Source organism: Anser anser (assembly GCF_964211835.1).
Source record: "Anser anser genome assembly, chromosome: 1".
Classification (NCBI taxonomy): domain Eukaryota; kingdom Metazoa; phylum Chordata; class Aves; order Anseriformes; family Anatidae; genus Anser; species Anser anser.
In genome coordinates, this window is record NC_139720.1 from 100,139,492 (window position 1) to 100,166,139 (window position 26,648).

At 39.6% G+C, this 26,648-nt stretch overlaps 1 protein-coding gene across 5 annotated transcripts in view; it reads right to left on the reverse strand.

The window, feature by feature from the left end:
* Window positions 1-38: 38 nt before the first annotated feature.
* The window catches only part of POLQ (DNA polymerase theta), a 54,830-nt gene continuing 28,220 nt past the window's right edge, over window positions 39-26,648 (reverse strand). The window contains exons 16-30 of one of the 5 annotated variants that reach the window (XM_083833784.1): window positions 22,948-26,114; window positions 21,788-21,931; window positions 20,992-21,182; window positions 19,288-19,528; window positions 17,984-18,177; window positions 16,185-16,322; window positions 14,722-14,896; window positions 14,127-14,253; window positions 12,047-12,165; window positions 10,978-11,162; window positions 10,588-10,630; window positions 8,769-8,893; window positions 7,153-7,306; window positions 5,346-5,461; window positions 39-528 (exon numbers count right to left, since the gene is read on the reverse strand). In XM_083833784.1, the coding sequence (XP_083689910.1) occupies window positions 415-528; window positions 5,346-5,461; window positions 7,153-7,306; window positions 8,769-8,893; window positions 10,588-10,630; window positions 10,978-11,162; window positions 12,047-12,165; window positions 14,127-14,253; window positions 14,722-14,896; window positions 16,185-16,322; window positions 17,984-18,177; window positions 19,288-19,528; window positions 20,992-21,182; window positions 21,788-21,931; window positions 22,948-26,114 (5,233 nt within the window). In that variant the 3' untranslated portion in view covers window positions 39-414. Of the gene's footprint in view, window positions 529-5,345; window positions 5,462-7,152; window positions 7,307-8,768; window positions 8,894-10,518; window positions 10,631-10,977; window positions 11,163-12,046; window positions 12,166-14,126; window positions 14,254-14,721; window positions 14,897-16,184; window positions 16,323-17,983; window positions 18,178-19,287; window positions 19,529-20,991; window positions 21,183-21,787; window positions 21,932-22,947; window positions 26,115-26,648 lie in introns of those variants that run through there. The other 4 variants (XM_083833783.1, XM_083833786.1, XM_083833785.1 and 1 more) reach the window with 4 other exon arrangements.

A 26,648-nucleotide genomic window follows, 5' to 3' on the forward strand; every position in this document is an offset into this window, starting at 1 on the left:
TTTTGTCCTATACACAATTACACACAAGAACTTCCAAATAATCTCTGTGCTTTGTTTTAATAAAATAATCCAGCTCATTTCATACGCTATAAATTCATCAGGCTTTGGGCTTTGTTTTAAATTACAAGAACAAGCATATTTTAACAATTAATTTAAATAGTATGCTTTTAGCAATAATAATTTCCACAGTTCTGTAAACATGTCTCACAGCACCATCTGACCTTTGAAAGGGTTGGCTTGGTGAATTCATACCAGCTTCCATAACCCACTTCAGAAGACAGTTTGCAAGGATGTCCATAGAAACCCAAGCAGGAGAACTGCACTGTGAGCAGGTCTGTCACTGCCTGCGAGTGTGCTGGTCCTTGCCTTGACCAGTCCATGGTGTCTTCCACATACAAGAAAGCTGTTTCATGTCTATAGCTCCAGGTCCTGCAGGTCTCCCCAGCTAGGTCCAATTTTCACTTTAACATTCAGTTTTACCGAGAGTTTGACAGCATTTTCCATCTCATGCTTGACAATCTGAGCTACCTATAAGAAAACACACATTAGATGTTGCAGAGTTGTGTAGAAGCCCAATATACACCACCTCAATGCTCTGTTTTCATGTCAATAGATAGGGTGGACATCTGGAGCTCTTCCATTTATTTGCACTGATGGGAATGTAACAGAACATTTTAATCCTTATTATAGTTTATGAACACATAAGTGTTCAAAACAAATAACATTTTATGCATTACAGAGTTGGGACTGGCTCCACATTGTTTAAGATTACTTTAAAAAAAAAGCATGAGTAAGTTTCCATTAAATACTTGAGACTCCTGCACTCTCCTCTTTCACCCTGTTGCATAATTCTGAGGGTTTCATGGAGTCTGTTCTGAAAACATCAATGTTCAGAAAGCAACACACAAAACAAATAAACCAGAGGCAAAGAACTATGTTCCTCCTCATCATGTCAGCATGAGAGGCACTCTGAAACAAACACTACAAACTGCTGGGAAAGCAGATCGCACTCCATGCAGTGTTAGAAACTGCTCAGGTTTGCCCTCAGTTTTGTTGAGGCAACTTCAACTTGCTGCCCTCCAAAGGAATTTCTAAGAAAACATTCATTTAGGCACACAGTTAAGGGCCCAGAAGATATTTTTGCTTGTGACTTTTAGGATTGTAAGAGACTGGATTTTTTTCCTGACGGTAAATACCTACCATGGATAAAAGGACATTCTTCCTAACCCAAGACCCACACGGAATCCAGCCTGCCCTGTTTGCTTATGAGAATGAATCTTTCAATCCACACTCATCCTATCCCTCACTGGTACCCACAAGGAGAAATTTCTTTGTAAATTTTTACAGGGAATGGAGGGGGGTGCAGAGGAGATCATAGCACAGGTTTACAACAGCATTATGAAGTAGAGGGAGATTTGTCTTCCAAAATCCTACACCCTTATATATCACGTTTCAAAAATGATCCTGATAACCTAGAAAAATGCTTTGAAATAGGATGTAATTCAGTACAGACAAGTACAGAGTAGGAGGAAGCAGAATAGAAAACTAGGATAGAAATAATCTACTGTCCAAAAATAAGATGAAAAATAACTGTCTGAACAGGAAAAAAAAAGGGGAGGTTATCAGAGATTAAAACCTGAGCAGGGCTTAAGTAAGGCATACTGTTGTAAGAAAACAAATGCAGTTTGAAAAAGAAAACGTTGCTTGTGTGACACACAGATCAATTTCCCACTCTAACCAAAACTACTACAGCCTTGATTAAGTTTTGGGCACAGTATTTTCAAAAGAAACATGAACCATACAGAGGGAGATTCTCTGAGAACAGTCACATGCCCAGCACACCTTACCAGCAAGGAACATCAAATTCCTTGAAACTCCTCCTTGCCAGGGCCGGCTTAACAAGCCAATTTCTACCATCTTTGGTAATATTACCACGACCTTGCTGTTGTGATAAGCTCTGAAAGCTCCCCCCTTTCACTTTGACATTCTGCACAGACCATGAAAGCCCTCACATCTCCTTTTTTTTCCACACCTTTAGCACAAGAAAAAATAGGTGTTACTCCAATTTAGTTTTCTAAAAGAGGCAAACTAGGTCACTGATAGACTGCAAATCAAATGAATGATCACTAGTATTATTTATCTTACTAAAAATTTGTAAGGATACTATGTTGACCGGAACACAAATTCCTGGATATATGGAAAGATATTTTTAGTTTTCTTTTGTGCAGTTTTGCAGCTGAAAGTAAGCTGCAGCCAGCGCCAACCATGGGACAACACCAACTTTTCTGAATACAAATCCTTATTGCACCCAAGGGATACAAAGAATCACAGAATATCCTAAATTGGAAGGGACACACAAGGATCGTTGAGTCCAAGTCCTGACTACACACAGGACCACCAAAAAATCAGACCATGTGTCTGAGAGTGTTGTCCAAACACTTCTTGAACTCCAGCAGGCTTGGTGACTCGACCATTTCCTCAGGGAGCCCATTCCGGTGCCCAGCCGCTCTCTCAGCGCAGAACCTTTCCCTGACACCCAGCCTGACCCTCCCCTGTCCCAGCTCCATGCCATTCCCTCGGGTCCTGTCGCTGTCCCCAGAGAGCAGAGCTCAGCGCCTGCCCCTCCGCTCCCCTCGTGAGGGAGCTGCAGGCCGCCATGAGGCCTCCCCTCAGCCTGCTCTGCGCTGGGCTGAATAAACCAAGGGACCTCAGACATGATTCATACATCTTGTCCTCCAGACCCTTCACCACGTAGCCCTCCTTTGGACACTCACTAATATTTTTATGTCCTTCTTATAGTGTTGTGCCCAAAACTGCACACAGTAATCAAGGTGAGGCCACACAAGTGCAGAATAGAGGGGGACAATCACTTCCCATGACTGACTAGCAATGCTGTCCTTGATGCACCCCAGGACACGGTTGGCCCTCCTGGCCACCAAGGCACCCTGCTGGCTCATGTTCAGCTTGGCCTCGATCAAAACCCCCAGATCCCTTTTTGCGAGGCTGCTCTCCAGCCTCTCATCCCCCGGTCTGTATGTATAGCCAGGATTGCCCCTCCCTAGGTGCTGAATCTGGCACATGCTCTTGTTGAACTTCATATTGCTGGTGATTGCCCAACCCTCTGTTTTGTTCAGATTTCTCTGCAAGGCCTCTCTGCCTTTGACAAAGTCAACGGCTCCACCCAATTTGGTAGTGTCATCAGGAGACTGAGCATACTTTCAAGCCCTGCGTCCATTTATGAAAACACAGAAAAGAACTGGCCCTCAAATGGGGCCCTGCAGAACCCCACTAGTGACTGGCCACCAGCCTGATGTAACCCCATTTACTATAACACTTAGAGCCCAATCTGTCAGCTTATCATTCACCCACTGTATTATGTTTTTATCTAGCTGTACGCTGCACATTTTGTCAGGAAGGATACTGTGAGAGACAGTATTGAAAGCTTTACTGACATCCAAAATAATTACATCAAATGGCTTCCCTTGGTCAACTAGATGGGTGATCTTGTCATAAAAGGAAATTAAGTTCATTAACAGGACCTTCCCCTCCTGAACCCGTTTTGGCTGTGACCAATGACTGCATTGTCCTTCAGGTGTTTTTCAATAATTCCCAGAATAATTTTCTCCATAATTTTACCAGGCACTGAAGTGAGACTGACAGGCCTGTAATTACCACGGTCTTCTTTCTTGCCCTTGACTTACAGTACAATACTTGTACGTGACGTACAGTATAATAAAACTTTTGTGCCAGCAAGATCAAAAAAAACTCACCAATACAGAAACCAAGAAATGCCCGCTTTTTAGTAAAACGTGTATTGCAGTTCAAAAGGGATAATGAATTCAGGCCCTACTTCCAGTGAGGGCTTGAGAGGGAGAGATTTAAGAGATCCTTTCAAACCTGTACCTTTCCACTATAGCACAATTCTAATGGTGCATTTGAAGGGAGAACAGGCAGTATTATCACAAAAAAAGATCCTTTCTGGCCCTAAAAACAATTAAACAAAGGGGTAAGAAGTACAGTGTTGCTTCAGCTAGAAAAAAATCCTTGAAAAACATGCAAGCTAAATCTGGAACACAAGTCCCAGTCTGGGAAATATGTACATACTGTTTTAAGTGACTGCCCAGAGAATCTATATGGACAGAAGTATATCCAAAGGAAACTGGAGAAGCTGGTAATAATTGTCCTTGAAGTTAAGGCTGTTACTGAAAAAATATAATACAATAAATAAGTATAAATAAATAATACTCAAACCCACTCACTTGTATCTGGTTCTGCTGGGGACACCATGATAACTTAGATTTACCATCTAAAGATGTAAAAGCCTATACTCCAGAGGGATTTCAGTTTTCTACAAAATGAAAATTAGGTGCCTTTTCATCTCTGAAATAGCCTGCCTGGATTGAAGAAGCAGATGTCTGATCATAGTTGGCAAAATGAACAGAATCTAGAGCTGGGATTCAAAAGAAAAATATTAAATCCTTTGTTCTTAAGAAAGTTGAAAAAAATTGCTCAGACCAGTCACTCCTACTGAAAGCTCTCTCAGGCTAAGTTACTGCTTGCCATCAGGAAATGGTCTTCTGTCATTACGAATGTGGCAGAAAAAAAGTGGGAGAATGACATCCCCAAGATATGGGAGCACACCCTGTGAGCCTTCCTGGATTTGTGCTCAGTACTTGTGAAAACACTTAGATGCCAGCATACAGCTTTTAGTAGCAAGCCTTTTAGACTATCAGAGACACTGGTATACCCAGGCACCAGAGAGCCTACACAGTGGAAGAGCGCACAGATATATATGTGCACATGAAATGTATCTTAAGTCCATGTGGCATATTTCCTTTATCTAGCATGCTGCTAACCATAACAATCTTACCAGAAAGATGGGTACACAGGGAACAAGGAAACAGTACCAAAAGTACAGAGTCCTCCTTTTCCTACACAGACTACAAACTACAGCTGTAACAACACACATACTGAGTTAGGCAACAGAAGACAGGAGAATAAAGAGAGAGACAAAAATTCCTCCAAACTCAGGGAATTTCCACATGAGAAAAACTTCCCCTTGTAGCTATCAACGATACTAAGCTATTTCACTCACTGAGTCATAAACTGCTGCTACAGGCAGCAAAGCACACACTGGAAAATAAGCTATGAACTTCATCCGTGGGAATGGTTCAAGTCTGAAAATAAAGTAATCAAGAATACAGACAAAGTTTTTCATCCAATTTAACATTTCTTTCACAGACCTTTTAGCACACATCAAGAGAGAATCCATCCTAGTAAGAACGCTTGTTTGAAATGTTGTAATGCTGTAGATAGCTTTAAAAAATACAACTGCACAGCTGTACCTGGATCACATCATCCTCTGCAACTTCATAGAGGAGCTCGTCATGGAGTTGGAGGATAAAGAAGCCTCCGCTGATGGGATGTAACATCCCTCTGTTTCTCTTCCTGGATAGTCTTCCTGCACAGATGAAGAGCATAGGTCAATAGATATCACTATGCAGAGGAGTGTTTTTGTAATCAGAAAACGTTCACACATTCCTAATGCTAAGAAAAAGAACATGAGGAACTTTAAAATGAAAAAGCCCATGCCTAAAGATAAAAACAGAAAACATTACTATCCTATCAATATTTGTACAGCTACTGAGGGAAAAATGTTAAATGAAAAACATTTTAGATATAAACATTTCAGCCTTAATTTATAAAGATGTGAATCAGAACAAAAACAAGAGACGGTCGTGTCTCCTGAACCATCTGTTTTAAAAGTAAATTTTAAACAAAATCATGTCAAGTTTAATCAGAAGTTGGTTTATAATGTTCTCTGGCATTGAATTAGGATTCTGCTTTTCTTCCAAAATCATTTTAATGGCTAGTCTAAAAAGGCAGTAGCCTCCTCCCAAATGCAGTTATCTGAAACTGTAGCTACTACTCCTGAGTTAAAAAAAAAAGGCAAAAAAAAAAGAGCAGCTTTTGAATAAGCAATAAGCAGCTGACAAAAACAGGATCCTGGTAGATCTTGCCTGCCAAAAATAAGATAGAACAAACAGTTCCATAGTAAAAGCTGAAAACAAACAAAAATCCACCACACATGCATCAGACTCAAATATTTCTCAGGTTAGCTAACAGGAGGACTCCAGTTCACAACTACAGGAAGGGTTTCACCCCATCAGTTCCTCACATAAACCTCACACGCAACAGAGCTGCTTCAAGAAGGCACATGACACAGCATGCATCTCTGATGGGAAAGGCATCACAGCTTGCTGAAAGGGAATTCTTTCAAATTTTTAAAACAGCTAATATTAGAGGATGAAAAAGAGTCACAAATGCATCTACTCTCCCTGGTCAAAGATAAGGAGTTTCTGCTCCTGGAGAGGTATGTTGCTGGTAGGCACATGCCTTCCATACATTGCAGACCTCTGAATCTTGCCTCTTTAAAATAAAACTCCCTGATGTTTTTAGAGGTTTGACAATTATTTATTTTTCCTTTTCATGCCTACAAATCAGAGTCTTCATATCAAGACAGTTTCGTGCTTCAGGTCGAAGAACTATCAACAAAATATAGAACTCCGTCCCTTATGCTATCTTTCTAAAAACATATGACTGATGAAGAAATCACTGTCTACGCTATGCTATAAAAAAAAAAAAAAAAGTCCTCATAGCACTCCTCTGGGAATGAGTACCCAAGTGCAGCTTTACTGTCTGCAGCCAGAAGAAATTTATGCTGGTAAATGCTTTATTATAACAATATTGCGGAGCCTCAGTACATCACAGTTCAACAAATGCCAGACTTAATTCTAACAAAAAAAAAATGTTTTTGGAACTAGAAGTTGTTCCACTCCATCTTCTTACTCTTTTTGAAGCCAGTATATCTGCTCAGTTTCTCCTTCCTACTTTTGAACAAATCTGTAGTGGCATCACAGACTGTATCACAAAGGAACTCCCATTACCAACCTTTGCAACATCATCTTTGAGACAACTGGGGTTTCTCCCTCTCTCCTTACAACTCATTTGCCCATTAAGCAGAGACTTAATACAGTCAGAAAATAAAATCTGTCTCCCACCCAAAGCCCTTAAGCTTTTTTGGGGGATTTTTTTTTTTCCATTTGTAACACTGAAAGTTTCACTCAGGGGTGAAGGAAGAGGTCCATATACCTGTTTTATCTTTTTGGAATGAGCTCTCCAGGTGCCCATGGGACTTGATCACAGAAGAGAAAGCTTCCAGGCGTCTCTGAATGTTCACAGTGGCTGTTTTGACAATGTCAGCAGCAGATCCCTGAACAGTTGTATTTACAGCCTGACGCTCTGCCTAAACAAAGACACTTGTTCTCAAAACCCACCCAAAAAATAAATCTAATGCAGCATGCCACATGTACTTCATTAAAAATAATAAATATTTGGCCAAGTACAAGCACAGTAAAACCTCCAGAGTTTATCATATATGCACAAGACATTACAGACTAGCTTCATGCACAGTATTTCTCCAGATGACTGAAAAGAGCAGCATATCCACAAATTTAAGATGTATTGGCATCAGGGGCAATAGCCTGAAAAGTCACGAGCCTGAAGAGGGAGAAGCATATACACATGGTTACAGACTTTCATGAGGACCAGAAAAATCTCACTGCAAATCCAAGGACCATGAGACACTTCTGCCTATCTTCAAAACAATCAGGAATGGATAATTATCAGTCATACTGCATCAAACCCTAACTCCCAGCTCATTACAGCTGTGCAAAACCACACCAGACCACTTTGACACAACGGTGTTTTTTTCCCCACACACAAAAACTCTCTACCATTCCCCTTCTGAGACAAGAAAACTGTATTCTGAGGGTCTTCTCTGTCTCTCAGATCAGAACTGAAATGCTTACAAAAAGTTATGAGGAAACTGAAATGAAAGTGAAGATAATTCATTAATTGGTCTTTGATTTATTCTTTTAAATCTTATTAAAGTTGAACAGAAGGTACATCTACAAAGCTTCATATTGAAGTATCCTTCAGATTAAACAGTCAAATCATCTCAAAAAATAAAAAACGTTTTTTTTTAAAACATCTCCTTGTTTCCCTTTCAACTACTCAGAGTACAAACTCCTCCACCCTCTCCATCTTCCACTCTAGTCTTTAATTCCACACAACCTGATTCATCTTCCTACTGAGAAGTATAATGCCTTCTCCCCACAGAAATGCACCAACACCTCTCCAGGGAGTCAATTCACTCTTACTGAAGTACAGCATGTATGACGGTTGTGTCCAAAATGACCTTGAGAAAAAATAATGCCAATGCGTAGGAGTATATTAAATAAATATTTATCTAACAAGGTAGAGCAATTTTCCTCTGAGAGTACATAAGAAAAGAAACAAATACCCCAAAATATAGGACTTTAAGTCCCCTTTCTTATTCAAGTGCTGAAAGAGTATAACATGCAAAGACCTCTGAGTGGGAAGAGTTAAAACACATCACTGTGTGGAGGCTTTTTAAAATCATGTCCGCTTACATCAATAAATTACTCATTCTAGTTCCAAATGGGAATTATGAAGTGAGGTTAGCACAGTGATGACAGCAGCACACCCAGTCTTCACAGAAGACTTACGTCAAACAGATCATGACAAAAGCTTTGTTATTCAGAGAACAACTGAGGAAACAATGAACTAAGTGAGAAGTGGAAGGTCATGACCAAAATGGCTCGTAGACCCTCTAAAAACACAGTTATGGATACGTATAAAAACCTAACACAAAAAAGAAAAGGAAAGTACTGCACTCAACATACATGAGCTTTACTGTAGGGATTTGGATCTCCAATAGCTGGCAGGTATCTCCGTCTTCCCAGGATGGTCTGCACAAACCCGTCTCTTCTGCAGCTCTTTACTGTCTCCCTCAAGAATTTCTGAATCCCTGTGAAAGGAAAGAGAAAGTTTTCACCAAGACACCTGATGTTCCATTTTGACTCCTCACTGAGGTCAGTGAAAGCAGCCTGGGAAACCCAAGCAGCACAAAGGTATTTCTTTACATTTCCTAGACCCTGTCAGTGAAGGAGTCAAAAGCACACAATCACTTATTCAGCCTATTCTCAGCTCTGCTGGGAAACTTATTAAGACTTTTGAGGTGGAAGAGAGTGCATAGTGTCACGATATCTGGCTGTGCAAAAGGAGGTAGGAAGTCATTTCTGCACAGTGGCCAGGCACAGAGAATCATACGTGGATTATTGCTAATGAAGAGGTCAGGACCTGGAACAGCACTGGAAAGACAAGTAGCAGGAAGGGGGTAAGTTTAAAGCAGAAGTCAGAGCTCTTGTTGCCTCAGGTTGCCTGACTTCAGACTGTGTCACTTCAAATTCTAAGATGAAAAACTCACCCACCTGTGCTCTGCAAGGGAAGGAGCCAATCCATCAAAAGTGTTAAAAAGAAACTTAGGTCAATGAAAGGTGAGACATGGAAGAGTCTCTATCATTGTAAGTTCAGGTAACAACTGCACTGAAGTGGAAGAAGTTAACTTCAGATGGTTACTTTCCGAGGTTTACAAAATATAAAACAAAAAAGGAGCTATTCAAGATCAAGACTGACAGCATTAGTCAATCCACTAGGTAGGTAATTTAGCAATGGCAATACGCAGAAGTGAAAATTCATAGGAAGTAAAATTACAAGATATGGTCTTTGCACATTGCAGAGATTGTGTGACTGCACGTTTACTGAGGGGGGGAGGAAGCAGCAAGTCATTTCTAGTGGTATTTGGAGGAGGGACTATCCAGAATGGATATACTGTAGAATAAACGCACTCTTAATAGGAAACCATTCCTCAGCATTTGTCTCCTAAAGAAGAAAATCCTGAATCTTCAGAACATAATTTTCCAGCTCATTTCAAAGTTTTATGATTACAGCTATCTGTCTCATACCATTTGCCCTCCGTTCATTTTCTGATTGTAGCTCTACTCTTTCTATAGCTTTCCTAAAAATTAACGTGCTTACACGCTTCTTAGAAACACAACAATAACTTTTTGCAAAGTACAGGAGAGCTACTCTGAGCAGATGGATAAAAATGTAAGTTATAAGCAAAACAGTTTAAAATTCAATGAAATCAGAAGACAAAAGAGATCAGTTATATTTAAGTATTGTAAGAAGCGTGATCTAAAATCATATTACATATCCTTTGAAATTGTGTTTTAATAAAGAAAAGAGTTTCTTCTTCATGAAGCTGAAGTTTAAAATGAATTCCCAGGGCTGACAAATGTAATAACCAAACAACAGTGTCCTAAAGATGAATAAAACAGAAGTATAGAGTAAAACATTATGGAGTATCAAACTGCTCTGCTTATGCACTAGGCTTTTTCATGAAAAGCTTTTTTGAAAAAGATAGGAGTAGTAGAGTGCTGAGAGAAATTTAGGATTTAAAGAGACATGAAGTGAAGGGATTTAAAAATCAAAAGCAAGCCAACCACCCCCCCAAAAAAAAAAAAAAAAAAAAAATCATACACCAACACCACCACCAAAAAACACCCAGCTCCCAAATAGCCTTATCCTAACCTGTGTATCTTGATTTGAAGGATTCAATGTAATTGGCAGCATCATTTTCATCAATCCCCATCTGCTCACCTAAAGATTTCGCTCCTATTCCATAGATGATTCCATAGCAAATCTGCCAGAGGACAGTGCAAAAAACCACAAACATATGGTGAGCCATGCAGAGAAACCTGAGCCAAAATAGCGTGATTCACTAGAAAACAAGTGTATGGTAACAAGGGCAATCATTCAAGAAGAGAGACTACCTTCAAGTCCAAGGCATTCATGCTGCCTTTCTCCGCTCCCATCCCCCAAAACCCAGACAGCCCCAGCTAAAACTTGCTAGGATCGGGAGGACTTTCAAACCAATTACTGAAAAGTCACAGCCAAACTCAAACAGAAAACCATACTACTGTGACTCCTGACGTTTTGAACACTAAACCTTCCTGCCAAGAAATTTGCTGTTTTTTTCCTAAAAATTACCTGTTTAGCTTGTTGTCTGGTGCTGTCTCCAACAGCTTCAGGATCAATCATCTTCCATTCTGCTGCAATGCTCTTAAAGACATCAGAACCCCTGTTCAAGGCTTCAATGAGTCGACAGTCACGAGACAAATGAGCAAGGATCCTCAGTTCAAGCTGAGAGTAATCAGCAGACAAGATTAAGCCACCTGAAGTCAACAAATTAGGCTAAATCATTATTTTATAAATTACTGCAACAACATCCCAAGCACATGACTCTCCACCTCTTCAGAAACTGAAGGCCCAAATCACATCTTCTTGACTGTTGCCATCATTTATGTCCATGTAGTAACAGCAAAGAAGATATAACATCTATTACTAAACCACAGAACTTTCCCCTCATCTCCTGGAGTTAACCTCACAGAGGCTAACCACAGTGAAAAGGACTGAAGTTTCTTAGGTGTTGTGCTTGCACCTGCTGCTCTGAAAGTTTCCGACAGCCCTGTCTATGCAACTTCAGCCTCTATTTCTTGTGCATACCTTCAGAAGTTGCTTCTGTCCCTGCTGAAAGTTGTGCTAGTCAGCAGTAGAAATAAAATCTAACAAATTCATGCCTGTTTCCCCAATGCCCAGGCCTGCCTGTTTACCATCCAGGCCCTACATCAAATATACCCAGAGAGGTATCTGACCAGGTGTCTGCATAGAAATCTAGCACAGAGATCAGACCAGCAGACTTGTACTAAGCCAGGGCAGACAACGTGAAAATACACATTGGGATAGAGAGAATCCTAGCAGAGTGCAATTTGTGCATTAAGAGCTCTTTAAGTATAGCTCCTTAAAAAATATGTATTCTTAGAGAGGGAATAAAGGTGTGAACATTGCAATAAAAACATTTGAATACCGAATTAAAACGTTGTTCTTTACAGTCTTCTTGTGAATATTTTTGAGAGCACACTAAGTACTGCATTAGTTTCCCAAGGAGACTGCTCAGATATGTACCATCACCATTTCTTAATTCTTCGTAAGATCTAGGACTTTTTGTTATCTATATTCTTAACAAGTAGCTTGCACAGGAGCAGGATCTGGCTATTACCTGGGAAGGGAACAAAAGCATGCCGCATGCTAACAGAAAATGGGATTCCTCTTCCTTCAGATCTGTCTTCATCCTGAATATTTACACCATTAGGCAAAATACTGGAATGCCTTCTACCTCTGTGGAGACAAAGAATGACTTTTCTTCAACTATGTTTAAAACACTTAAAGATACATAATCATTTTTGTCACAAAGAATCAGTGAAAGCAAGTAAGACAGTAGCCTCTATTCCACTCTGCTGGACAACCCATACCTAATTTGACCGTGTGAGAATTTGAGACCATATGTACACCTGATGGGATTTACTGACTGAATAGATTTAGGGGTAAATATTCCTAGTATATTTAGGGTTTGGTCCAGAAACTGGATAATTATGATCCAAAACAGGTAAGATGAAAAGCCCCAGATCTGTGACAGGAGCATTCCAAAAAGGCAAGAAAGGAGTCCTACAGGAATCCTAAAAGTTCAACACACCACCTTGAGTGCCAAGTCTTCTGTCAACATTGTTCTCATATGCAGAACATCTACTCCAACCAACTGCTAATAGAGACAGAAAAGACCCCCCCTAGCATCACAAGTACACATGCAAAACCAAAAGTATACCTGTAAAAACAGAGCAAAAGTACAAATGATATGCTTATAACACCCTGCATGTTTCCTTGCTAAAGACTGAGCAAAAAATTGTCCAGTGAAAGGCCTTTATAAGCCCCTGAAATCTGGGTCAGGGACCTGATCAACTTCTTTATTAGAATGAAAAAGGTATCTCTTTGAGATCCATGAAAATTCAGCAGAGCAAAGCATGGAAGACACCACCTGTTCTTCCCTTGGGCACTCCCTTTGTCCTCTTATACCTTGTCTTTTCAGGGATGGTAGGGATCAAGGAGATGAAGGATAGCACAACAGTCACAGAAATACGTTTTCAAAAGAAATAAAGGTGAGGGACAACGTGCAGGAGCTACAGATAATCACACTGTCCAGCAGAAGTTCCCAATTTCTTTTTGTGAGTAAGGGCTTTTAATCAGTATCTAATTTAGTTACATTGCTTTGGTCAGAAGCTTCTTACGGTAAAAAGGAGGAGACAGACAGGTATGGTAATTACTAAGAAAAAAAGACACTTTGGACTGAAGTTTGTAAGGCCTATCAGATTGAGACTACATGACAGCTTCTTTTGTGCCAGAAGTCATCTCTGTGCCTCTGTAATTGCACTGCTTCTGAACACAGTGGTTTAACTAAGGAATGTATTTCCAAAAAATCAGTCTGAAAAGCAGGCCTCTCTCAAGTTCAGCAAGGACTCCTTTCCATTGATGGGCTGCTTCCCTATGGAACCCAGCTCACTGTCCTGCATAACTGCTGCAAGCCTAAGCATTGCCAGAGCTATTTCTCAAAATGACACTGCTGCCTCCATGGCTAGTCCTGGTTCTTTTCCTAGAGGACACGTGGAACAAGAACCTGAGTGGGAAAAGAAGAGAAACTGAAAGGAGAGAAAACCACAACCAAGTATGAAGGCTCACAAGCTAGCTGCCAAAAAATCCACCTTGACAGTTCATGACTTCCACACAACTGCTTATTCATTGGCATGTAACGATGTCCAAATAGGGTGCTACCTGCATGCTTTTGAAGAAGGTGCTTTATCATAAATGAAATTAATAGCAAAGAACAAAAAATATGTTCGCCCATGTTCCTTTACACAGTGAGCTGCACAGCATAAAATGTCTGAGCTTTCTTCTATTCCTTCCACAATATCCCACCCTCTTTCAGTGTAGCTCTTAGGAAGTCAAACCAGATTCTAACCAGTTTAGTTACTCCTTAGACTCAGGCTTTCCATCCAACTGTAGGGTTTCATAAAGAACTACAAAAAGCAAGTGGCTACATGGAGCCACATGCCATTAGTATTATTATGTCTTTCATGTGTCACTGAATGCTCTGGTATTTATTCCTCTGAAAGCGTACGGGAAAAACTGAGTAATAAGTCACACTGACAAGACAGCAGCCACAGGCAAAGTCAGAAAAGAGAAATTTCACAGATTGACCACATTAAGACTAGGCAAGTAGACAGAAGCTTTGCTAAGATCCTCCCTACCTACTGCCACAAACAGCACGAGAATAAACAGCTCGAAAGGGTGGGCTTTCTTCAACCACAGTGGGCATTTCAATCGCAAAATCTCTTGGCACATTCTGGATATTTGGCTCCGTGAAAGTTACTCGACCTGAGAAGGAAGACAAGGCATAATTAAGTGAGAGTCCAAAAGGAGCCTCTCTAACCTAACACAGGAGAACACACATCTGCATCTCCAACAACCAAATGTTTTGGGGAAAAAAATGAGAAAATTGAAGAAAAGGAAAAATAATTTGGGTTTAATGAGCTCCAGCTCATTAAGGTGGTTCCACTGCAGCACTTCCTTCTCACTAATAAGAAACCCTAAAATCCAGAACCTGTTCCAGGGTCAGAGATTTACATGCTAATATATGCAAGAAATGAATAACACTTCTCGGGGAACAAAAAAAATATGTATTTTAACACACTTAGACTTTTAGTGCACGTTAACATGACAGAGGTATTTCTGTATTTTTATTTGTTTTGAAAGAGAGCACAGTCTTGATTTCCTTGATCTTTACCTCATACAAACACTGTCAAAAGTTAATAACAAGGGAAAATTTTGCACACGTTTCTTTACCTGTAGCTGTGTGAGTCTGTGACACTGGATATATCCTTTCCATTCCCAACACAGAATTCAATCTTTTTTCCCTCTGTAGCGGAAACACCACTTTAGTAATGGCATTGTTGATCCTCCTCCATTCTAGTATGAGCCCTGGCAATGGGTGAAGTGTCTTTAATTTCTCCAAAACATCCTTATGGAGAGAAAAGAGCACAACTATAATTAATTGCCTTAAAAGCTTTATTTTTAAATAAAATATATAAAATATATAAATATATTTATTTATTTTTGCAATTCTGCAGGGAAAAGTAACTCCTTCACCCACAGTGAGTTTCCAGTTTCATTGCCTTAAAATCAAATGGCTACCTTTTCCACTTATACTGCCTACACACGGACAACGAAAACACCATGAGATACAGCTGCAGCTTTATTACACACAAACAAGGCAATCACCTCTCTTTGGACTTTTGCATCCTCATCACTGCCGTTAGTCTGCACCAACCAGTAAGTCACCTGAAATGCTCATGGCACCACTTGCCATGGGACCCCTACATTGCCTATTTTTGCTCAGCTTAATGCTTCTCCTCCATCTTCTTGCATATTTGTCTCCCTCTTCTCCCTTATCTACATGCTAAGACCACTTTTCAAAAGACAATGTTATACAAACATTTCTCAGATACAACATTTTTTTGATGTAGCAGGCACTTACAACCTCTGCATTCCACAACACAAAAGGAAGGAATCCTCACTTTGCTTCTTGCTCCCTGCTCTGACACCACTACCACACTTATTTATTCATAGCCACTTTAGTTTCAAAAATCAGTACTTGCTTTCCAGCCAGTGACTACGCTGAACAAGGTGAAACTAAGAAAACAATACGTTAATGAGTCCTGAAAACGGGGAACATATATATCTGCTAATGTCACTTGTCTGACAAGAGTACCCATTAGCCTGCAGTAGTTGATCACCTTCACATATATACAATCTTTTGAAATGCTAAATTTGATAAACCATAAGATCAACCATTCTGAAGAAGCATTCTCTGAAGCACAAAATTCAGACTGTGTGGTAACTGGTAGGAAAAATACTGTACTTAATCACCATGATATTTAAGTGTCTTTCAAGCTGATGTTGAAACATTCTTCTGCTATCGGTTTTACAAAATAATTATATTATTTTGGTCTTACATTTGGTTTGAGAAATCAAATTCTGCCTGACTATTCTCACTGAAACCTGCTATTTGAAGTTATGTCCTCGCTATACTTGGGCTTTAGAAGAGTAGGAATAGTTAATAACTGCTAACGAAGAAGGCTGAATCCAGTTTGAATTTACAGTGGTAACTGGCAGAGGAGAGGCAGTAATAAGTTTCCTTTCACCTAAGTCAGCATACCTAACTCCAAGGTATCCAAGCAGTGGATGTGTGAAGGAAGAGGGAGTTACTTTTACAACTACTTTTAGACCAGACCCAGACTTTACTGTACCTTGGTTGTACTGAACTGCTTGCTCAACCTAACCATGTTTCCTTTAGCAGTTGTTCTTCTGGTGTAACCTAGAGTTTTCTTGTTTCTTTGAACTGTCACATCTCCATTTTGTGGCAGTTTCAGCTCCAGGAACAAAACCTGAAAAAGGCCAAAGTTTCAAATCAGTTTCTGCATGCTACTCCCAGGAGAACACAAAAAGGGATTCAGCACTTAAACAGCTTATTTCAGCCAAAGGACAGTAGGAATGCTTCAGGTAATTAAAAAGCTGATTAAAGATCTCTGCTGTCAGTCATTCCTTCTTGTTTTAATTAGCTACAAAATGCAATCTAAAATCTCATCTCCTAAATACTGTAAGTTTGAGTTCAGAGGTATGTTTTTAGGGAAGGTAATCAACTCCATCCAATCTGTGAGGTTACTGCTGATAGTCAACTGTAACAAAACAGAGTCAAGATGACTAATAGGGGAAAGAACATTGGTGAAGAAAAAGAAGTGTTAGTAGGGAACAGGCTTCAGTGCAACATGAATGGCACAGAAGGAGGTGGTCACAAATACTTTTTATAGTATGCCAGAATACTAGTTTTTCTAAGAAAATATCAAAAGCTGGAAAATGAAGTATGTGCTCACTAGTTGACATATACAACACAGTTCTTCATTTTTCATTCTATGTAGCATTGTACACAATTTAACAGCTATTGTATTTCATTTCACAGCTGGCAGAAAGGAATAGAAGTTTCTATCTCACACATTTATGTAGCATAAAAGTTTTACTGACACAAAATTAGAAGAGGGAAGCTCTACTAATCTCTAAAAGATACTTCACGTGATTCTTAACAAAATTTCTACATGAAAAACAAGCCTCTGTAGTTCAAAGAACAGCATTTTAGAAAAACTTTTCTTCCCCTTTTCCATGAAGCAGAGTAAGAATAGAGCTGAGCATTATTTCAGGAGCTCTAACTCAGGCTAATACTACAGAGCAAAACTTCTGCATTTGCAACAAAGCAGGAACATTTCTATGAACTTCTTTTAGTGATTGCTGCTTGCAAATTTTGATTACTTATTATTACATATCAAGTATAGCCCCTCAAAAAGAAATTAATGAACTAAAACAAAGAACTGTATGCATAGCAATCCTAAGCTACTCCTGTGATACCATGTAGCATACATAAGAAACAGAAAGTAATGTTCTTCAGGAATAAAAGCATCAGTAATTTAAATACAAATCTCTTTCCTAGGCTTTTAAAAAAGAAATCAGTTCTATAAACAAATTGACAGGTTCTTAAAAAATGGCAGTAATGCATTCTAAACTTGTAAAGCAGTCTTTCCTTCTCTTTCATGCCTGTGAAGGGACAAGAGCAAAAACTCAGCTTATTCAGTACAACTATATTTAGACTGAGATTACATGATATCACATCTAATGTATGCAAAATACTGCTGTTCCAACAAAGCTGGTCTAGTCCTGCACCATTAAACCAAACTATTCCAAAAGCCATTTGATTGGCAGACCATCTCATGCTCGCTCCATGAGGAGCCAAGGTCCTATACAGACATGTTTATTTCCACTTCACTTCTACCTTCCTTATTTCTGCTGACGTTAGCAGAAATCACAACAATCAGTAACAAGTAGAAGATGTACAGCACCTTGCAGGCAGCAAGCTCATAATTAGCATAAAGACTAATCAACTCTGAGAAGAGTTATATTGTGTTTTGTCCTTTCTTCATATGCATATACATATAAGCAAAAGCATCTTGAGAGTAACTTCTGAGAAGGCCTTCTCCCTCCCACCCTAATCCTCACGTACCTCTGCAATGTCATCAGGGCTGGTCAAGGAGAAACTGTGGCCTGCCAGCTGATATGCCTTGGTCTCAATCTCAGTTAGTTTAGCTTGCATGACCTGTTTCTGGGTTTCATATGCTGCTGTGCTAAAGCCAATGCCATTCAGCTCCAGCAGAGCCAAACAATAATGGCTGGGCATCTCCACTTTAGAAAACACTTCTGTAGTAAGTACAAATGACAAGAAAAACTTAACATCAAAAACAGATCAACAGCAACAGTTTCATAAAAAAGCAACAGGGAAATTCTTGGTTTTTAAAAAACTGAATGTCCTGACACACTGAAAACTTTTAATAGATTTAATTTAAATACTTCTATTTCTGGAATATTTCATAGTAAGACATTTATCACAAAAGTATTTAAGTTAAATTATGTCAGAAATGTGCTGTTTTTTTCCCTAAGAAATACACATCTCCTTGGATATCTACATTAAGCAGATGTGCTTAATGTAAAGCTTTCTAGCTTGATACACTTTCATTCCAACACCCACCTATTTAAAAATGTTCTAAGGTTTAGTTGTCACAGTCATAAATGATGTGGTAAACTTGAAATAAAAGACATCAGTAAGACTGGACAGACCTTAATCTTAGGCTCTGGATGCATTTAGCAGAAATAACATCACAAAGCCCATCAATAGGTACATGCTTTGGGCTTTTTTGTTTCTTTTCAAATAGGAACAAACACTCAGCAAATGTTAGTGCCAAAGCACCAGATCATTTGTTACAGGATCACAAAAGTTTCGTGGGCACAATGCATATAAAGGGAAAGAATGCTACATTAGCAGGCCAAAGAGTAAGAAATATCCTTCAGAGAATATCTGAGGATTTTAAAAATTGTATCTGACAAGGAAAAGAAAAGGTTTTTCAAAATGCTGATGAGAAACCACAGACAGACCCGGAAGTGCCTTCATAGTGACCAGGGTACTAACCTGGGAGGTAAGGATCTGTTTGATTCAAAGATTTTAAATAAGACTTAGGTCTGTTTAATCTTGGGTAGCTGCCTGAACCAGTGGAACTGGTGGATATTTGGGATACAAAATCATCTTAAATCCTATAATGAATTCACAAATTTTCCCCTGGTTGATTTTTTGACAAAACAGATTATTTCCGAAGGAATATTCCTCTTTTCTCTTAAAAGATCAACATCTTACTACAGAATACACTTAGATAAGAACTCCCAAGCCTCCTCTCTTTTCCACTGATCATTCAGTTTATGGTAGTATAGCTACCCTTACCGTCTGTCTTTACCCTCAAGTGGAGGATCTCTCTTTACCTGTCAGATTTTGCTTCTGTAATTCATCATGGAGTTGGTTCATGACATTGAAGATGAGCACAGATTCTATTGCTGCTCTGTACCGCCCTGAATGATCTCTACTGGCACTAAGCCCCAGGCTTTGCACTCCCTGGCCAGTGCCTACCCCTTCCAGTAGAGGTAGCTCATTGGGTAGAAATGTAGTCACCATGCTGTGAAGTGTACGTTCCTTAGAGCCAGAATCAAGCAGCCAACATGCAACCTTAAAAAGAGAGACCTCCATGAGACCTTTTTTCCATTTTAATCATAACACGATATTATTTGACTGGGGGTTAACGCAAGGTTTTACTGCAGATCATTTTTCTTGATTTGTCTGGCAGACTGTAAGAATCTGTGGAAAAGTTACATGATTTCAGCTAAAACCTTTAAGATGGCATAAGTCAACGAAAAGTTTCATTTTAACTGAAAGTTAATTCTGCACATTTGAAGATCATACCCTTTGTTGACCTAACACATCTAAAAATGCTGTCCTTCTTTTTTTTACTTATTAAATCCTAACATAAAAGGGATTAAATATGACAATCATGATCAAAACGTGTTTACTCTGAAAACTGACTTCGTAAAAATCAAGACTTGCTGTTGATCTAGAATATGAGTCAAGCTGAGCTCTCCTATTTTCTGCATATCAGCACTAGTAGCAAGAATAGTGCATGGCAAATTTTATTCTCAGTAAGCCTCCTACCTCCCACTGTCTTCAAAGCAATTTTGCTCATAGCTATATTTCAATTTGTTGTGTCAAAATAGGATGAAGCACAGGTTTCTACATTGTCTCTGCCACACAAGCAGAAGGTAAACACATATATAGGTAGGGGTATGTGGGGGATGTGGAGGTGTGAATGTGTATGTATGTATATATTCACTGCATCACTAAATTTAACAAATACGAGTATGACTTCTTTTCATACATGGAACAGTATGGGGAAAGGTGCTACTTTTATTGCTCTTCATTTTCATCCTAGAACTAGATTTTAGTAAGAAAAGCTAAGTTTGTCCTAGTGTTGAACAGCTTTGCTACTTACCTGCAGACCTCAATATTGCCACCATGGTATTCAGCCTACATGTGATGTAAGCTGTAAAAATCAAAAACAGAAATTTCTATGCATAGAGCTTTTTCTATCAAAGACAAGAAGGTCCTTTTACCTCTTCCTAGAGTTTCATTTGAATAACAGATGGTACCCCTACCTTTTGAAATTACATGTAAACTTTGTTTTGTTTTGAGGAAATAGTAGTAGTCCACACAAATTGCGGGTAAATCCTTTAGTGACAAAGTCTTCTGCTCAGAGATTCAATAATCTGCCCAGAAGCACTTCTGCCGTTTCAGTCGGTAGCTTCTTATAAGCAACAAGCCAAGAGTTCATGCCCATCCAGGGATTTACACGCATCCTCCCCACTTAAGTACTCAGGCATGAAAGAATAATGAGTTAACACATCACTGAATCTGCCCTGTTTCTCTTGCAGGCACCATGAACACACACAGTACAAGAAGTCTCCTCTAAATATTGTTCTAGATTTTCCACTGGAAGAAAATTTCCCTAAACCCCCTGGCAGAGGTGCATATTTAAATGTAAATTACAGAAGAAAAGTACCAGAAGGTAACTCCTGTCTTTGCATTTGTGTGTTTAAACTAGTAGTTTTACCCAAGATAAATTACTTAATCCTGCCAACCTTTGGGTCCTCAAAATTTCCTTCCAAGGAGATGCCACAAGCCATCACCAGGGTCTTGTAGTGCTGAATGAAGTTATACACGACAAGTGAGCGCTCCTGCTTCTTCTGCAGGTGGAGCTGCAGATGCTGCAATCTCTCTGTTACAGATAGGTTTTTGTCCAAAGGCGGTGGTGCCAAACTCGGACTGATTTCTAAGGCAGAAAATTCAAGCAAAATCAACTTTATACCCACTGTATAAGAAAAGCTAGATAAAATCTTGAATATGATCAGCTAAAACAACAGTAGGACAGTGAACAAATAACAATAAATCTATACCTCTTTTGTATACTTTATCACACCAGAAATGGCTCCCAAGAAACAGTGTGTTGTGTCTATACTACTAAAAAAGGAAGGCCAGGAATCAAAACCTAGCCATTAGCGCAGACTGGGTTATATTCAGTATTCTAGCCTGAGATTTGATCTAGAGAATGGAATTTGGAAGAGGTTATAAGAGAAAAGCAAGTAAGCTAGAGGGAACACGGGAGTAAGCTAACATGTAAGCAGTACACGTGAGCAACAGTTCAGCACCTGAGCCAATTACCTGGCCTTATTATATAGCAGCACAGATATATCCATAGCAACTTGTTCTAGCCTGCTGAATGCTAAAAAGTGCTGATCCATAATATGGCTAAATCACTCCATCACAAAACTGAGCTGGGTTAGGGATAATCATAGTACTTCCAAAAATCTATCTATCACAAGTACTTTATTGAAATGCAGTGTCATGTAATGCAGCACAGCCTGTCTGCTCACTCACCATTCTGGTCTTGCATCTGCTGTAAAGAGATATAGTAGGCATCTTTTCCACCCCAACACACTGCCAGTCCAACTACCAAGATGTCTTCACAGCCTTGGACAGGAAATCCATCGTCTTTAACTTGCGTCCTCTGGGGAGAACTTACTAAGGAAATATTTTTAAGTTACAACTATAAAACAGCATCCATAAATGCAAGAGTATTTTACTCCTGAAAATGTAAGTACGTACAATTGAGTGCAAATTTGTTTAAAGTGAATATGTACCTTCATTTCTATCTATATGGAGAAAATATCTGTATTTCTTTTTGAAAAAAGAATACAACAGCAACAGTTTCTTTTATCTCTTAGCAGAAACAATCACCAATATAGCATCCCTGCAAAACTCTGGCCTTTTCTAGCAATCTCTTCAAAAGTTCAGGCAGAACTGTATTCCCTCCTATCAATCTGTAAAACATTACACATTTGTCTGTCAAAACTATATTTTGATAGCTAAGATTTTTTGTTAGTATGACCATATGATAGCAAAAAATGTAACTGCTTCATCTTGTGTTTTTAAAAGAAAAGTATGTTTATACAGCAGCAGCAGCAAACAAACTGCGGCAAATGAGTATTTCTGTGGGGGTAAAAAAAATATAGTAACAATCCAGAGACTGATCTGAATTTCATACATAGATACACTGAACCAAATTAAAATCTTGCAAACTGGAAAATATTTAACCTCACTTCAGAGGCAACCCCACAAGTAATACTGCTTGGTGGAGACCCTGAGCAATCCATACAGTTTATTGTTCAATATATTATTTATTTGAAAATATACTAAAACTTATGACATGGAAAGGTACATATGTCGAAGGAACTGCACAACACAGATCCATTTAAAATTAGATAAGAAACGTTAAGAATGTTTAGACATTTTCACATACAGACGAGCTGCTAAGGCTTCATTACAGTCACCAAAGACCTAACAGTGCAATGCTTGACACCAGCTCTCCATCCCCCTACTAACACTCAGCTCCTTTGCTTTACTGAGACTGACAATATTCAGTTAATGTCAGTGATTTTCCTCCTTTTTTTGCAAATTCTTTCCTTCTCCATCCCTGCTTTCAGCGGAAGACGCTACCCTGTTGTTCACAAATTAACATGCTAGAACACTGAACTAACCTTGTTTGAATCTGCCACCAATCGTTGATTTGGGCGACAACAGACGTTCTGTTCTTTCACATGCCACTGAGATGGAGAATCTGCTTTTCTCCTTCCATTCTGCAAGAAAAGTCTGGAAAAGTACTTTGTCACTTGCTACATCAATAATAGTGAAACTTTCAGCACTTAAGGGAATGAGTGGAAAAACATCCTGAGACAGCTGCAGTGAAAAGCCTTGGTCTATAGTGGAATCGTCTTTTATCCCATCAGTCTCAATTGGGTCTACACTCTCCAAATTGAACTGGAGTGTTTTTTCCTGCTGCTCTGCATCACCTTTGCTGTTCTGCTGTGGCTCAATCAGTTGCCCTTCCTTCACGCAGGCAACTTGCCTCTTCCTTGTAGATTTCACAGAGAGAGATACAGAACTTTGGGGAAAAAGTTCTTTGGGGGGTGTTGGAGGAATAAACCCATTACTGTTATCTGGTGGAGGATAGGATGTTCTGTTGCTTCCCTTGAGCTTAAGTGTTACACAGTCTGATTTCTGAACATCCAAGTCTTCTGTTTTGTTTTCTTTAATTCTGTAATGGTCTTTTAAATCCTGGCAATTGGGCAAAGGCTCTGCCTGACGATGATCAAATTCAAAAACTGCATCTGGCTCTTGATTAGCAATAGAATCAACCAATTTCCCTTTCAAACAGGAGCTTTGCAGATTTACTGAAACTGGTTCGATGCCTGAAGGGCTAGGCCATTTGTCTAATACATCCTGCAGTCCTGGGCTCAGTTCAAATGAGTGATCAGTACATGCCACTGGATGGATTTTCTCTTCCAAAGTTTGCTGGCTGCTCTGGAGCTTTTCACCTTGATCCACTACTAAAACCTTTGGATTGGGGTCATTGTTACAAATCACTGGGTTTCTTAATCGGAACTGACCGTGAAATGAAGAAGGAATATCTCCCAGAAATGATGGGGAGTTTTCATGATCCAACACTTCAGCAATGAGATCAGAGAAGGCTAGAGAGGCATCATTACATTGTGCTGGACCCTCATGCTCTTTCTGATTGTCACTGACATCAGATTTATTCTGAACAGGCCTTACATTCTGCAAAAGACCATCTGCAGGAAGCAAAGCCCCCTGCCTTCCCTCAGGTTCCTTTCTGTCAGCTTCCACAGCTTGCATAGCTGAAAGATCGCTGACATTACTGAAGCTATCATCAAACAGCAAACTATCACTCATATTCAGGCTCGTTTCAGTGACAGGATGGCATCCTACTTGTTCTTGCTCCCTACCAAGAGGGGAGGTTGCTTTATTAGGACGTTTAGAAGCACCTTCTTCTTTCACTGAATTTTGGGTCTGGTAATCTTGTAGGAAACTGTGTAGCTGGGAGTCAGTCACAGAGAAATCACTTTGTTTAAGGAAAGGTGCAAATTCTGTTTCTTTTCCTATAGGTTGTGCATTTAAGTCTCCCGACTCCAAAACTTTGTTACCGCAGTGCTGATCTGTGCTTTTTATAATATTATTTGTTGTGATAAGACTTGATAAGCCCAGTTTCCTTACTGTTGCAGCTAGCCTTTCACCAGTAGCATTTTCAGTCTGCAAAGTCCTTAGTTTCCTGAAGGTTTCCTGCTGTGGTACTGCTGCCAACTCTGAACCCTCTATTCCCTGCTGTCCTGTGATTCCAGCTGCTGCCTCCTGTTTTATTATGCTCTCAGTCTGAGTATCCAACTGTAAGCTGTCTTCAAAGTCTCTACAGTCACAAAAAGGAGCAGAGGACGAACCATTTTGAACACCATCTGCATCAGAAACAGCTCTGGAATTTACTAAAGAGTCTTTCAGAATATCCTTAGGATGACTGTTGCCTTTCTGTAGTACTCCAGCTTGTAACAATATTCCATTGGGTTTTTCACTCCCATTTTTGTCACCACTCTGGATCTGAATATGGCAGGATTTATCATCACCAGGACAAAAATGTGCAGGCTTCTGTTTCCTGCTGCCATTATGGACACATCCATTTCCAGAGCAGCTAGCACACACATTACAATGATCTGTGCCTAAAGCAGAGTGCTGCTTAGCAGTCGTTGCCTCAGCACAGCTCACGTCTGTTTGCATTTCATTGACTTTATTCTGCCTACCATCAATATATTTGTTTCTCTGTATTCTAGCAGCAGCAGGTACTACTGGACTTTCTACGGTATCATGCATCTCCCTGTTGATATTTGGAGTACCTTGTAATATAACAGTCGCCCGAAAACATGCTCTTCCCTTAGGCACACCTTCATTAGAGGTGGAAGGCTCTGTAAACAACTCCTCCATTTTATCTTTCCTCCCACCATTAATTTCCCCCATCTGTACAGAATTTGAGACTTTGTGAGCTACAGACCTTTTTTCTAAAAATTCCTTATTATTTTGGTCTGAAAAAAAATTATCTTTAGAAATGCCGGGGTGGAAGGTAGAAGGCTTTTCTTTATCTATGTTAAGCATACTTGAATCTTCAAGTAGTGAGCTCTGCAGTTTTGAAACAGTATTTTTGTTCCTAGTCCGGTTTAAATGTGTGTCCATACTTCTTATCAATCTAGAGGCTGAAGATATTTTTCTCAATGTTGGTGTCCTTCTTTGCTCAGTAGGGAGTTCTGGAATTGCTCTCCTGGAATCTACCTCATTTTTGACCTGAGAAATTCCTTCCTTATCTCTGCTCATATTGGGATGTTTTCTAGCACTGTGAACAGTGTCATCATTCCTTTCCTCTGCTTGAGCTTGTTTCTTACATGGGACTTGGTTCTCAAATCTGGAGTTTGCTGTACTACCGCTTAGTCGCCTTTTGCATCCCTTTTTAATATTTGATACATTTCCAACCTGAGAACCAAGGCTATTATGATGTTGATCTCTGCACACTTTTTTGTTTAACACTCTAGAAGACTCAGAAGACTGCTCTCCATTTGATCTACATGGTCTGTTTTCCAGCTCTGACTCACTGCTAATCATAGAGGATGAATCAGACTCAAGAAAAGACTCTGGGTTCCACTGCACTCCCATCAGTGCCAAATCCTGCTGGAGAAGTCCCCTGGCTTCCTCCACAATGAGGAAAGCTGCTTCACTTTCAGTTAAACCCTTCATTCCAGCCATCCAGATGCTGCGCACAGTCCGACGCTCCTCTGCTGATTCTTCATCTTCATCCACAGCCCTACGACCACTGTGGGAAAGGTAACAGACAGATTTGAAAATTAATGCAGAAAACAGCAGACAACCCAAGGAATTGGCCCTGTTCTGCTCTGCTCCTATTTCAGATAGCATCACAGCTTCGCAGAAGCACTATGTCCAAAATGTACCATGCTTAATGGGAAATAACAGTTTCAGTTTTCCACATTCAAATTGATATCAGTGAAAGAAAGATATTACTGGCTTTTTCTACACTGCATACCTTAGAAGCATTCCAAGTTTCTGTAACCAAATATGTGCCCCAGATAAGTCCCAAATCCCTACTAAGGCAAGATCCAGGACTGAATCTACGCACTTCCATGCAAAGAAAGGTAACCTTGGGAGCACAAACTAGACAGGTGCCATGACACAGTCCAATAAGTATATGATAGAGAAAGTTTGTCATTGCACTAACATGAAAATTGCAAGAGAATCTGAAATGGTATACAGTAATAAACCATGAACTCATTTGTTCATATGGTGGAGCACGAAAGTGTTAACCTTTTTGAGGCAGCAAAAATCTCCAAAA